Genomic DNA, 12,943 nt, shown 5'->3' on the forward strand with positions numbered 1-12,943 from the left:
AAACACGCAGTATGCCATAGCCAAGGACCCTCTCTAGGATTAAACTGAGTGTTTTTTGTCTTAAGACATACTGAAAATATTGTTAAATGTTCATAATTAAAAAAAAAACCTGATTAACTTATGTATTGTAAAAAATATATAGGCTTTATGATGCATTGAATGGATTTGTCTATTCCATTTAAGAGGTACAACTTATATAAGTTAATTGATCACAGTTTTAAAAAAAATGTATGTTTAAAGTAAATTTATCACAATTCTCATGCTTAAAAAGAACTATAGTATAATAATGATGATTAGTTTCCGAAATCAGTCAGCATTATAATTATAAAGTGCATTCAGTGTATGAATGTAATTTAAATGATAGATAAATAAGTTTGTGCTTCAAATATCAATTACAATGTAATCCTTGTTTGCCATTTAATCAAATACGATTTTTAAGGTTGCTTAAGCCTTCTTTCGGTTAACCTGGGCATATATTTGGAACATTTACTTTGTGTTGCGAGATTTCAGAGGTTAAAATTGTGCTAATATTTTTTAATAAATAAATAATAATTTCTAAAAGAGTTTTTCTGCTGTAATCATAACACGAACACAAAATATATTTTTTATTTCAGTGATTTCGAGCACACTTTAATTTGCTTTGCATGGTAAGTATAGATATAAAAAAAACTTTTGTCGAGTGGATTGCACAAAAAAAGTAAAATCATAAATATTAAATGATATTTATTCACTTTTACCTTAGTGATGAATCATTCATCTGCATCTAACAATCTAATGTTTCAAAATAGCAATAAAATAACACGAGTATGATACATCTGTAGTGTTTCGGGTGTTTTCAGGAATTTATCCTCGCAGTGTCGTTTGAAATAATTTTTATATTATGTGAACTAGTCTTAAGATTTACGTTTATAATTATTGTAATCGGATCATAAACGAACTGATCAATTAATCATTTGCATATTTTACTTTGTAAAATAAATGTTTATATTTGCATTTAATAAAAAAATAAACATTCAACTTGACTTATTTATTTCATTTTAGTACTCGTATGTCATGCATCCGTCGCTAACCTTTTCAAAGTACACATTGTTTGTCTCAATTACACCTATATGTTTCCTGTGAATTTTTGACATGTTTTTAAAACATGTTTGTCTTCACACCCCTAGGAGTCCATGGCATCATTTTGTGAATAAAATATGCAAGTTGTAGTTCATATAAAAAAAATAGAGCTCCTCGTTTGTTTTGAGATCAGGAAATAAATTATAGAAGACAAGCAAGTTGTCATTGTTGCCTTTACATACTTAGGTAATATTGCACCTTATTGTATGCATATTTAAATAATTTATTAAATAAACTTGCTGACCCATAATTTTATATCTTCCCATTTAGTAAAAAAAAAACTCATGCATATACTTATAATTTTATACAAATACAGAATAATAAAAAGACCGACTGGTAGCGAGATAAAAAGTAGTCACAAAAGGCATGTGTGCACATTTTAAAGGAAGATTATTGCAGATGAGTACTGGATTTAACTTGGAATACGTCTAGTCTAAATATTGTTGATAAAATTGGTATTTAATATTTTCTTATTAGTTGCGTTGTCAAAATTTGTCAAATTTTAGATTAGAATAGATAGCAATTTATAAAAATTGATTCCACAGAATCAGCAGGAGTCAATGTTTTTTTTAAAATCGGATTTGATTGTTATTTACCCAGTACATACAAACCAAGTGGTTCTGGCTCAAGTAGCCAGAATTTAGTGACTTCCAAGTTCCAAAAGTTGGATAAGGAGATATTATTTTGTGTAAAATGTAGCTACGATGAGACATGTTTTGATTTTTTTCTCCAGTGTTCGAGATAAACATCGACTATATCATGGGGTAAATAATACCATACTACACAACTAGGTAACTTCTTGAATCAGCATTTTTGAGAGTCCAACTAAACGCACATTTGCATCTTCCTCCGTGAATGCTACAAATAGACATGTCGTGATTCATTCAAATCATATGATGATTTGAATGCGTGACTAGTCTATTAGCAATATCCATGGAGCGTAAAAAAAGTGTTCTAGTGGGTAACTCACAATATCATAAATATATTTTCGTTTTAAAACTGTGGTTTCCCTTAGAGGATTTAGAAATATCTAAGAACTTTTTATTAACTTTAAAAAGAAAGTTCTACATAACATACTTTAGTACTTATGCCCACTTTATTTGAATGAAATACCCAAAATAATTATTTAATTAATGGAATGTGTATAATGAGGAAGTTCAGCTCTATAGGAATTTGGATATAAAAAATCTTTTCTTACTTGCTTACGGGGTTTCGGGAAGTTTCTCGAAAATGTATGAAAAATTAATAGAAACGATTTTTATAAAAATGAACTACTTTCAATGACTCATAAAAATGAACTACTTCAATCAATCAATGACAGAGTGGTGTGAACACACCAATCAGGACAACTCACCATAGAGAACTTAAGACGTCACAGGCGGAGTAATTTCAAAATCATAGTGCTGATAAAACGATACATAAAAATATTTTTTTTAATTTTGGCTTAGTTCGGTAGTATACAGGATGTTCATTAAACCCTGTCACATCGGAAACCACAATGATCAGTATGAGTAAGACATATTGGCACATTGAAATAAATTTTTAGAGAATAAAATTTAAACAAATAAAATATCAAGAAAAGCGCATGGTTGCTTACTTCTGCAGGGGTGAAACGGGGAGGGGGGAGTCTGATACTGCACCGCACTCCCTCCCCTCACTTCTCCCCTGCAGAAGTAAGCAATTATTTGTTTTTTTAAATATGCTAATATGTCTTTTTGCCCATACTGATCATCGTAGTTTCGGAGGTGACAGGGTTTAAAGAACACTTGTATATACATATTAACAAATAATAAAAAAACACTGAACTTCCTCATTGCTTCGTGTAGCATATCTTGTTTTTTAGACGGCTTATGTTTGCTTATATTGTGAGCATACTTACCATTATATAATTATGAATCTTTAACCATTAAATGAATCTCGACGCTAATTCACAAATGTGAATTTTATATTTACATTATGTGTACATAATAAACTGTGCAAAGTTAGTTTCCTCGATTGGTATTTGAGAATTAGCGTCGAGTTTAGGAAAGTGGTAAATTAGATGCTGGTTGGTTGTAAAACAGAAGAGAACGGTTATATAATACCAATATTTTTATTTTAAAACCAGAATGTATAATTGTTGCGGAGATTGGAGATCTCCGCGGACATGACATAATTATCATCACATTCCTATAACTGTCGCATTATTTGGCTGGCTCTCCGTTAGCTAAATAATAATGTTATATTATTATTATTAGGTGGCATTGTGGTGACGGTACATACATGCGAACGTACCCCACAACGCTTCTCCGACTCCTCAATTGTTTCTATACATTTGTATGGAACTATATTATATGGATTTAGTCCTTTTAAGAGAAATCGCACCGCGCTAGAAAATTAGATAATCTCATTCATTCGTCTCCTTTCGCCGGGACATAATTTTCCCGTTGTATAAAATTTATTACACATTAACGGCGGTGTAAAATATGATGACTCTACCTTAATTCTGCACTCGGTATAGTTGTCTACAAGTGTCGCACCTTATACAATATCTGTACAAGAAATACACAGTCGTAACATTAAAGGTAGCTATACAGTTAGGGTTTGTGCAGTGCAAGAACGCCACCGGCACTGCGCGGCGCTCTCCGCTCTCTACACCGACACGTCGCCGCCCGATCTGGACCGACTGGCTCTACCACTGCACCGGCTTAATGTAAGCGACTTCCCAACACCCACCTCCGCGGGACTAGACCTACCTCCAGAGAGGGGGAGGTGCGCGAGAGAGAGAGAGAGTTCCATCGGTTATTTCAACTTCTTTATTTATCCACACTTCTGGCAAAATTATAAACTGTAAGGGTGAATGTGGATGCATAATGCACGTACGCGCACGGTGGGGAAGTTCCTCCGCTTTGTACACAGCGATCGCTTGTTTCTACGGCCTAGAATTTCTATTAAACACCTAATCAACTTTAACACATAAACATATGAAGCAAAATCAAATTCATTTATACAAACATACCAATGTAAGCGTATGCCTTACTTAACAATTTTAATGAATTAATTCAAATTTAGACAGCGTCGTAAAGAAACATGCCAAATGATCAAATCAACAATCCCGCATAATATGCGAGAACTATCGCCTACTACCGACTAAACACAATGTTCGGGAGACAATCTTAACTGTAAAGTAAATGAAACTTTCATTCTGTTCGGCAATCGAATCGAGTCTAATATAGAAATAATAAGGAATACACGTTCACTCTCTGACTCGAGTCGGGAATATAACAGGAATTGTTGCAAATGCTTTGTCCTTTAATCCTAAACCATAATTACATCACTGCGGAGCCAAAGGTGGGCGCTATTTGCGGCTATGGTGAGAATCCTGTATAGTAATGATACTCGGCACACACTATAGGGACAATTTGCTACTAAAACCGTATTTTAATTAGAGATCTTTATCAAATTATTTGGTCATTAAAAAAACTGTAAAATTCATTTTCATAATCTACAAAGACACACATATTTATTTGTACAAAAGAGAAGATGTCGCTTAAGAAAGTAAAAACTCAAAACATTGGAATAGGTTATAAGATCGTTTAGCCTAGAAACAATATAATAATATTATGATCGTCAAATGACATTATATCGAAGGATTTGTAGAATCTCAGTGGCGGAATAACATATCGCTTAAAAAATGGCGCAGTAGAAGAATATATTGGGTAGCAAGTAGCAACCAGTGATACGGGAAGCCATTTTGTGCAGCTAACTGATGTCTCCAAAGGATGAAATAACTCGACTATTGTTAAACCAGACTGAATATTTATTCCATCAAGTTTATCCATCGTGTTATATAATACAAACATTCAATTTAGGTCAATTGTACTAATAACTATTAAACATATACAAGATAGTGGCTTTATAATGTAAGTTATTACATCTCTTGTAAAGACATACTCAACAAAGGAATAGTTTGACTGTAGGATGGTTCCCCAAAGTACTTTGTGTGTGTGTGTGTTAGTATCACTTAATGTATCAGTATAATACTCGAAATATCGTACTAAAAATAAACAAAACTATGTACATTGGATACAATAGAGTATATATATAACCTCACATACAAAAGCTGTTCATTCTTGTAGCGAATGAATTACACGGTTACCACTACTGAGTTTATTACATTCCAAATTTCTTAACGTTTGGCCATTTCCCATCAGCAGAGTCAACCTCGAGGCGAAAGGACATTACAATAACAATATATGCTCTACATTATTACAATTTCATACATATTCTTTTACTTTTAGTGTTAAAGCACGGAAACTCTACGAGATGTCTTCTGAAACTCTCCAGAGAACGCGGTAAGTGTAAAGCTCGGGATCCGCGATTGTCTGTACAGTCATAACTCCTTCATTCTTCCGTTCCCTAACTGAGTGGGTACAACACTACCGACCTCCGCCGAGCCGAGTTTCCACAAACTAACCCGAGATTAATGCGTAATAAACACAATTGAACAAATCGCTTATCAACTGTTTAGAAATGTACTTAAAAGCGTGCGGTGATTGTTCAAAACGTTAAACTACGACATGCATTGGCGTTACATTTGTACTCCCGAGAATGTAAAAAGTTAAGGCCGGTTAGGGGGATATATTACACACTGAACCCTGGAGAGGGGGGTGGAGGCGCGGGACCTTGCCGTGGTGGTGGCGGGGGTGGCGGGGGCGGGGGGCGGGGGTCGGGGAGGCGCATCACTTGCTGCCCGCAGCCGTGGCCTTGCTCTTGTGACTGACTTCCAGTTCCGACAGCCTCTTCCACAACTCGTCCCTCTCCTTCTCGCGCTTTTTCTCTCTGAAACCACAGTCACACGATTTATTCAAAATCTCGCAACGAGAGTTAACTATATAAAATGAAGACTAATAAAAATGGCACAATAAACATCTATCGACCGATGAAGTTCCAAACTGTAGTTACATTAAAAGTCGTTAATAAGAAGTAAAAACTAAGGTTATAGTTGAAGGCAAAAATGGGCTCGTTGCCAGGGTCGCTCCAGTTCCTGGTTGTAAATCCAGACCCGAGACATGTCGCTAGCAACGGCGGGACCCGTCGAAACTTTCCTTTATTAAAGGGCTGGCTCGAGACACTGGATTTACCTGATTTTACGAGCATAAAAGCTATAAAAATGGCAAAATTAATCAGTGTAAAATCAGGTAGGTAAAAGTTTCTCTATTTTTTCAGGTAGAGCTCATCAGGCCCGACCGCATAGCGCAAATTCCAGGTAGATACCTCAAAGGCGGAATTCGATACGGTTGATAAAATTAGAGGCTTGAAAAGTATGCATTTTTTATGCCGAATTGTAGTTTTTAAAAACATGATGATCGGCGAAGATCGCAGCGAGATCAGCCCCGAGTGGGCCCGGCATCGTCTTTTCCATCTCGCACCGGCCAGATTCAAACTTTCGCACGCTTGAATCTTTTTATACTCGAATTATACTTATTCTCTAATAAAGGCAGGTGGGCAATATGGCAGTGGGCAATACGGCAGTGGGCATACTCACTTTTGGCGCTCGGCCTTGTAGCTGGCCGTCAGTTCGTCGAAGAGTTTGGAGTTCATCTCCATGAAGGTCTTCAGGACGTTGTAGACGAGCGCCACAATAGTCTGGTTCCAGTGCTCCTTACTAATCCGGTACAGCGCCGGGAACATGATGGGCATTATCATCTGGTTATTCTCCTCCATTAGGGACATTACGTACTCGTTATTCCAGATATACAGAGCTCGCTCCGCCACCTAAAACATTAGAAGGGTTAATACACAAAAAGAAAAAAAGGGTTATTTCCCCCCAAAAACTAAAAGAATGCCCCTCGCAGAGGCATTTGCCTTTGTGGGTGAATATTTTCACAATTTAAAAAATATTATTCATACACTTTATATGTTTAGTAAAATATTTGTAAAAATTAAAAAAAAAAATGATAATATTTTTTTAAATTAAAAAAAAAAATTGATAATATTTTTTTAAATTTAAAAAGAAATTAGAAAATGGAAATCAAGTTGGGGTAGAGTTGATGATGATGCTTATCCGTGAGTCCGCAACACTAGCCACGGGACCACAACCCGATACGTTTTATGACAAAAATCAATCATGACAGCAAGCTCTTATTGCTTTAATTGCGATCTGTTTGTATTTTAAAAGGTTTTGAGGTGGCTATTTTTATCACAAAAGATTTTTATCAAAAAAGCCAAACTTCAATTTGACTTTGAGAATTCAAAGCAGTTACAGCGCATGCCTCAGACCCTGGACAGTTGAGATGACAATATGTGCATGCATTGTAATCGCAATGGCAGCACTTAAAAAGAAACATTACCAGTATAAAAAATGAATATTCTTGTTTTTTTTTTTCATCAATAGCTATAACTTCCTGAAAACATATTTCATTATGCCGGCAGAGCCGGATTTGTAATACATAGGTAGATAGATATAGTAGAGAAGTTCGGCATACCGCCTCGATACATACCGATGAAGATAGCATTTGTAATGGCCCCCTGGAGCAGACAATATCTCATCCAGAGATGTAATATAAACGAGTATAGGAATTTTTATTACTCTGATTTGCAGTGGTAACAAATTTCTCAAATACTAAAATATGCCTCAATTTCCCCATCTCAAAGAATTTATGCTTTATAAAATAAATGAATATACAGGTTTAAAAAATAAAGAGCATAATGATGCATCATCCGACTATATATATATATTTGTTTGTGTTAAGAACCTAAAAATAACTAACATTGGAGGTGGTGAGGCGTATTTACCTGAAAGTGTGGGCTGGATACACATCGGGAAATCTGACGAAACAGGGGCTCTTGAATTTTAACAAACTGTGATGGCTCTATAACATCTAGGATTTCTTCTATTTCTCCCAGAAACATGACCTGATAAGAGAAATAAATATTATATTAAGTGATATAATAATACAAAAACTAAAACGGCATTGATGTTTGGAAACTTCCTCGTAGAAGTAGCCAGACGATAGAATGACGTATCACTCTGTCTTTGCAAACGGACCTCGCTGTCTCTACATTCATAAATCTTATCATGCACGCGCGCCGATTCTTCTGTATTTTTTTAAAATTTGGCCAAGCCATGTCTTTCTCGGTCCTCGATTTCTGGATCCATGAACATTCGCAATAACGCTTATCCCAGCCTTACATAATGTACAGCTCTCGACATTTGTGCACCTTTCGTACATAGTTTTACCACACATTCGTCTGAGAGGCTGCATTTGGACAACATTCAGCCTACTTCATTTCTTATTTTTCCAATTCCATACTTCGTTCGCATACATAATGGTCGGCACCAGGACTCTATTGTGAACTGATAATTTTGGTTTTATATATTTATTAAACATTTTTTAAATGTTAATATTTTGGTTTAAAAAAACCAATGGAATCAGGACTGCTCTTCCATACAAAATCAGCAAATATTGTGCACCGCATATGCCCAAACTGAATAATGAAAGCAGGTTAACAACTTATAAAGGGTAAATTGTGTTGAACCAAATTCAAAGCAGATGTAGTGCAATTTACATTATTTTTGTTTAACAGTCTATTTTGATACATTTTTCAAACAAATACAATCTTAGTGATGTTACGATTTCCTTTGGGGATAGTTTTCATTTGGACAAAAACGCCATACACATGTGTAGGAAGAATAAAGTGTTTATACCAATAAATCTCTCCTAAATCTCAATATTACAGGATAGTAATTTTTAGGCCATATTGTGGTGTCATAATGAACTTTACCAGATGCGTATGTGTATATAAAATAATTCAATATATCATCTATGTAAGTTCAATACTGCGGATGAACCATTTGTCAAAATGTTTAGGAGGGACAAAAAACCATGCGATTTTGTAAAAAATAAAAACATTTTGTGTTGCTGTGTTATATTAGAAAATCTATTTTTACTATCGTATGCAGCTGTACAAAGTTAATTGTGGCATAATTTAACTGCCGGTTACGTATGGCTTGCTGTATTAGCTTTACGCAAATCGAGAACGTCTCATTCGCTGTATTGGATTTAGGGATATACGCGGTATTGTTTTGCTTCTTTAATAGGGAGGATTCATTTGCGATACTAAATTTAATTGAATGCAAGCAGTCTGTTGGTCAATTTTGAAATTCAGATATACCAACCAATGCGGTTTGTCTCATTCAATTGAAAATGCTAAAAAAACGTTATCTGATTTCTTGGCTCATACGCGGTATTGAACTTACATAGATTATATTTATTTTTTTTAATTGATATCGGCCCTCTACAAAATGTTGGAAAGAAAAAATGAAATCTGACATTGGCCCATTTAGATCCAATCCACAGAACTAACGACACAGAAAGTTTTAAAATATAGCAATTGTAACATATAATATGAAAATGATTTAAAAAGTTATCTTAGGTTATAACTTTTATTGTTATATGAAACAGTTTTCCCATTAAGTAAATGATAGTTGAAATTATAGTGAATTTATGTGATGCTTTAGTAAAAAAAGCGAAACATTTAGGGGAAAAATTATTGTATGTATATTATGCAAATTAAATTTTTTGTTTTTTAGTAAAATTTTAGTTTTCTCATATAAAATTATTTAAACATGTTTTGAAATACACATTAAAAAAAAAATCTAAAATATTGTCTGAAAAAATACAAAATATCAAAATCATTTTAATGAAATCATTGAAAATAGGTAAAAATTTTCATCACCCTATTATGCCAGTTATTACAATTATGATTTTTCTGCGAGTATATTTGCACTCTTGTCTATAACATTAATTTTGTTTTTCTCAGTTTTACATTTTTTGTCCCTCAGGCCAGGTTTTACCTCAGAGAAATAACATACAACCGCTATAGAGCCACCCATACGGACAAAAATCTTTCAAGGATTATCAATCACGAAGTTAGCTATAGTTTACAGCAAAACAGTGGGACGTAGGTACTCGGGCTGAGAATCGCAAGCGCAGCGATGAAACCGTCTGTTGTTAAACCAAAAACCAAATAAAAAATTTGCAACACTTTTGTTCTATGCAATAGTGCAAAATGGCACCTTTATAGCTGTAGTGCGTTATTGCTCTGAGGTTTTTAATGAGTCAATTTTTTTTTTAAATACCTGTATTGAAAAACATGTCATATTCGGATCAATGTAACATGATGTCATAGCACCATTTGCAGAGTAATTTTTAGAAAAGGCTTTTATGAGTCAATTCATGCATTTCGTTTGCTCACCTCCTTCTGGGAGCAAGTCTTGGGCCAGAACTTGAGCAGTCCGCGCACCACGGGCTCCGTGAGCGTGGCATCCTTCTCCAGAAACTGTACCACACAGTAGGCCAACTGGGCGTGGTACAGCGCCAGACACTTGACCTTGTGTAGGGGTAGCAGTACCTTCACCAGGAACTGCTTGTGTTCCGTCTTCAGCGGCAAGGCGAATCCGTTTATTATGCTGCAAACACATATTTATAATTATGTACAGTGCTTTTTTCTCAATTATCATCAATCGTCTTTCCACGCCCTGTGGTGCATAGAACACTGAATTAGTAAACCAAATACAGCGTATTTCGATGATCAATCCAACAATTCAGGTGCCAGTCCAGGAACTGTGAAATGTTGCAGTTTGAAAAACCTTAAAATCAATATTTCACATCTGCTCTGCCAGGAATCGAACCCAGGACCTCAAGAATGGTAGGTGAATGCGCCAACCACTGCACAATGAGGCGAAATTATCGCGACCTGAGAGCAGCCATCGAGTCAATGTCTGTTTTACAAAATTGATTGTTTACTCGTAATGGAAACCAATATTGTAAATTTGAATAAATAAATATTTTCAGCGGAAATTCTGGAAGGAACAAAGTGCTAATTCTTTAAGAGAAAAGGAAATTAAAAAGAACATACATAAATACATATAAAGTCAACCCTCCTATAACTATACCAACCAATATGTTTTAAATTAAGTTTTTTTGGTTAGAAACAAACATTTTCGTTTATAATTTTATTATATGAACTATGTATCGTATTCAATACACCTACACTCAAATATGTAAAATTACAAATATTCATTGCCATTTATACTATGTTTGTATACAATTTTTTTACTTATATAACATATTCTTCAAAACTCAGACTTGGAAAATAAAATGTTTGTGTGTATGTAATGCAAAATAAATTATTAAATCATATTTTTTTCCCGTTGAAAAAGGCTACAAAAATTGAAATGTTTGGATAAATTATAAGAATGCTAATATTTATTTTTTATAAAAAAAAAACCCGGGTCAAAAAACCGATATAAGGATATTATAGTTTGCATATAATGCGGTACAAATTAATCGCGTTATAGGAGGGTTGACTGTCTTGTTTTTGTTCATACATAAATACCAATTTTCTTTGTACACTATTATTTATTTTGTGATATTAATTATTGAAAGGTTAACGAAAACAAGAAATGCAATTTATTTCTATATGTAAAAAAATATTATATGACCAAATTGCGCATGTTAAAATGTTAGCAGATTATAAGACCACTATAATGCGCTCTTGCTAATATTTTTTGTTCGTTACACCTCTCTGCAATCATTTTTCAGGATCATGTATAAGTCCTTATCGAAACACGTACACCACTAAACGGAATCCTGTTTTAATTTGTTGCTGTGACAACTGAAGCAAAACCAAAGTTGTAAAGCACAAATGATAATAGAAACTATGAAGTGGGCATTTCTCTCTAGATTGTTTGAACAAATCTTGCCAGTTATGCAAAAGATGCCATTCGAGTAATCATGCATACCTGCTGATTCGATTCTACCTGACATTTAACACAACAAACCAGTAGACAAATCTGTCGACACTGCATAAGCTGCAGATTATAAGGCTGTTTTGTAAGGGCTATGATTCATAAACATTTGTTCCTTAAATTTTAACATAGATGCATAGAAAATCTTGTCCGTGGAATGAATGTTCTAACCTGCCGAGAATTTCGAGTAATTCCCCGACTCCATTGAAGTGTTCCGTCTCGTAGACAAAGCGCAAGAAGATGTTGTTAATCTGCTTGCGGATGAAGGCGCGGAGGCCCAGAAACTTGCCGTAGATACGGTGCAGCACGGTCTTCAGGAAATCTCTCTCGCGGGGGTCTTCCGAGTCAAATAGGTCCAGCAACTGGAAAAGAACCAGATTCATTTTTTAATTGACATTCTGATTTTTGGACATTAAAATAAATAAAATAGATCAATTCGAAGCAATTTCTTTTACAAAAAATGTTCAAATGTTTACAACTCCTTGTGAAAAGATTGTCATTATCGGAGCATCGTCTTACTGCCAGAGAGCTAATTTGATTTAGCTAAGTAATCTCCATATGTTCAACGATAAGGATGTTGAAACATTGTGGAGCCTTATCAGAAAAAGCTGGATCTTCAAGGAAGCACTGGTTAGGTCTGGAAGTGTAAAAGGTCTTGTTCCTCACAAACAGTGAAATCTAGCAATAGACATGAAAGCAATCATTCTTCACAAAAGCAATCCGGGTTTTTTGAAGACAAAGGTTTGAAAGGAAAGGTTCAAATAACGAAGTTTCATTATAATAGTCCTGCACAAGTCGCGGTGATGAAAGAGTCTGTAAAGCGCTGATGACATATCACTACAATATGCGGTGGATTTTACTTTCACGGTAGCAAATAATCAATTATACAAGTGTCACAATAGGAGGTATATGATTTGAATTGTGCGCCATTTTTATGTCAAATTTAGAAACGCCATATTTGACAGATGACATCTAGAGACATGGGAAATGAATAATGGACCATTTGCAGGGACGTACATTCGACAATTG

The 12,943-nt window shown here is 34.7% G+C and overlaps 1 protein-coding gene across 1 annotated transcript in view; it reads right to left on the bottom strand.

Annotated features, from left to right (window-relative positions):
* Positions 1-4,897: 4,897 nt before the first annotated feature.
* The window catches only part of wdb (serine/threonine-protein phosphatase regulatory subunit widerborst), a 41,669-nt gene continuing 33,623 nt past the window's right edge, over positions 4,898-12,943 (bottom strand). The window contains exons 4-8 of the mRNA XM_088242518.1: positions 12,086-12,276; positions 10,360-10,573; positions 7,897-8,016; positions 6,647-6,876; positions 4,898-5,940 (exon numbers count right to left, since the gene is read on the bottom strand). Coding sequence (XP_088098644.1) covers positions 5,841-5,940; positions 6,647-6,876; positions 7,897-8,016; positions 10,360-10,573; positions 12,086-12,276 — 855 coding nt within the window. The 3' untranslated portion in view covers positions 4,898-5,840. The remainder of the gene's footprint in view (positions 5,941-6,646; positions 6,877-7,896; positions 8,017-10,359; positions 10,574-12,085; positions 12,277-12,943) is intronic.

The sequence above is a fragment of the Micrasema longulum genome, unplaced genomic scaffold (genome assembly GCF_059751315.1).
Source record: "Micrasema longulum isolate JH-2025_06_02 unplaced genomic scaffold, ASM5975131v1 h1tg000141l, whole genome shotgun sequence".
Taxonomy (NCBI): Eukaryota; Metazoa; Arthropoda; class Insecta; order Trichoptera; family Brachycentridae; genus Micrasema; species Micrasema longulum.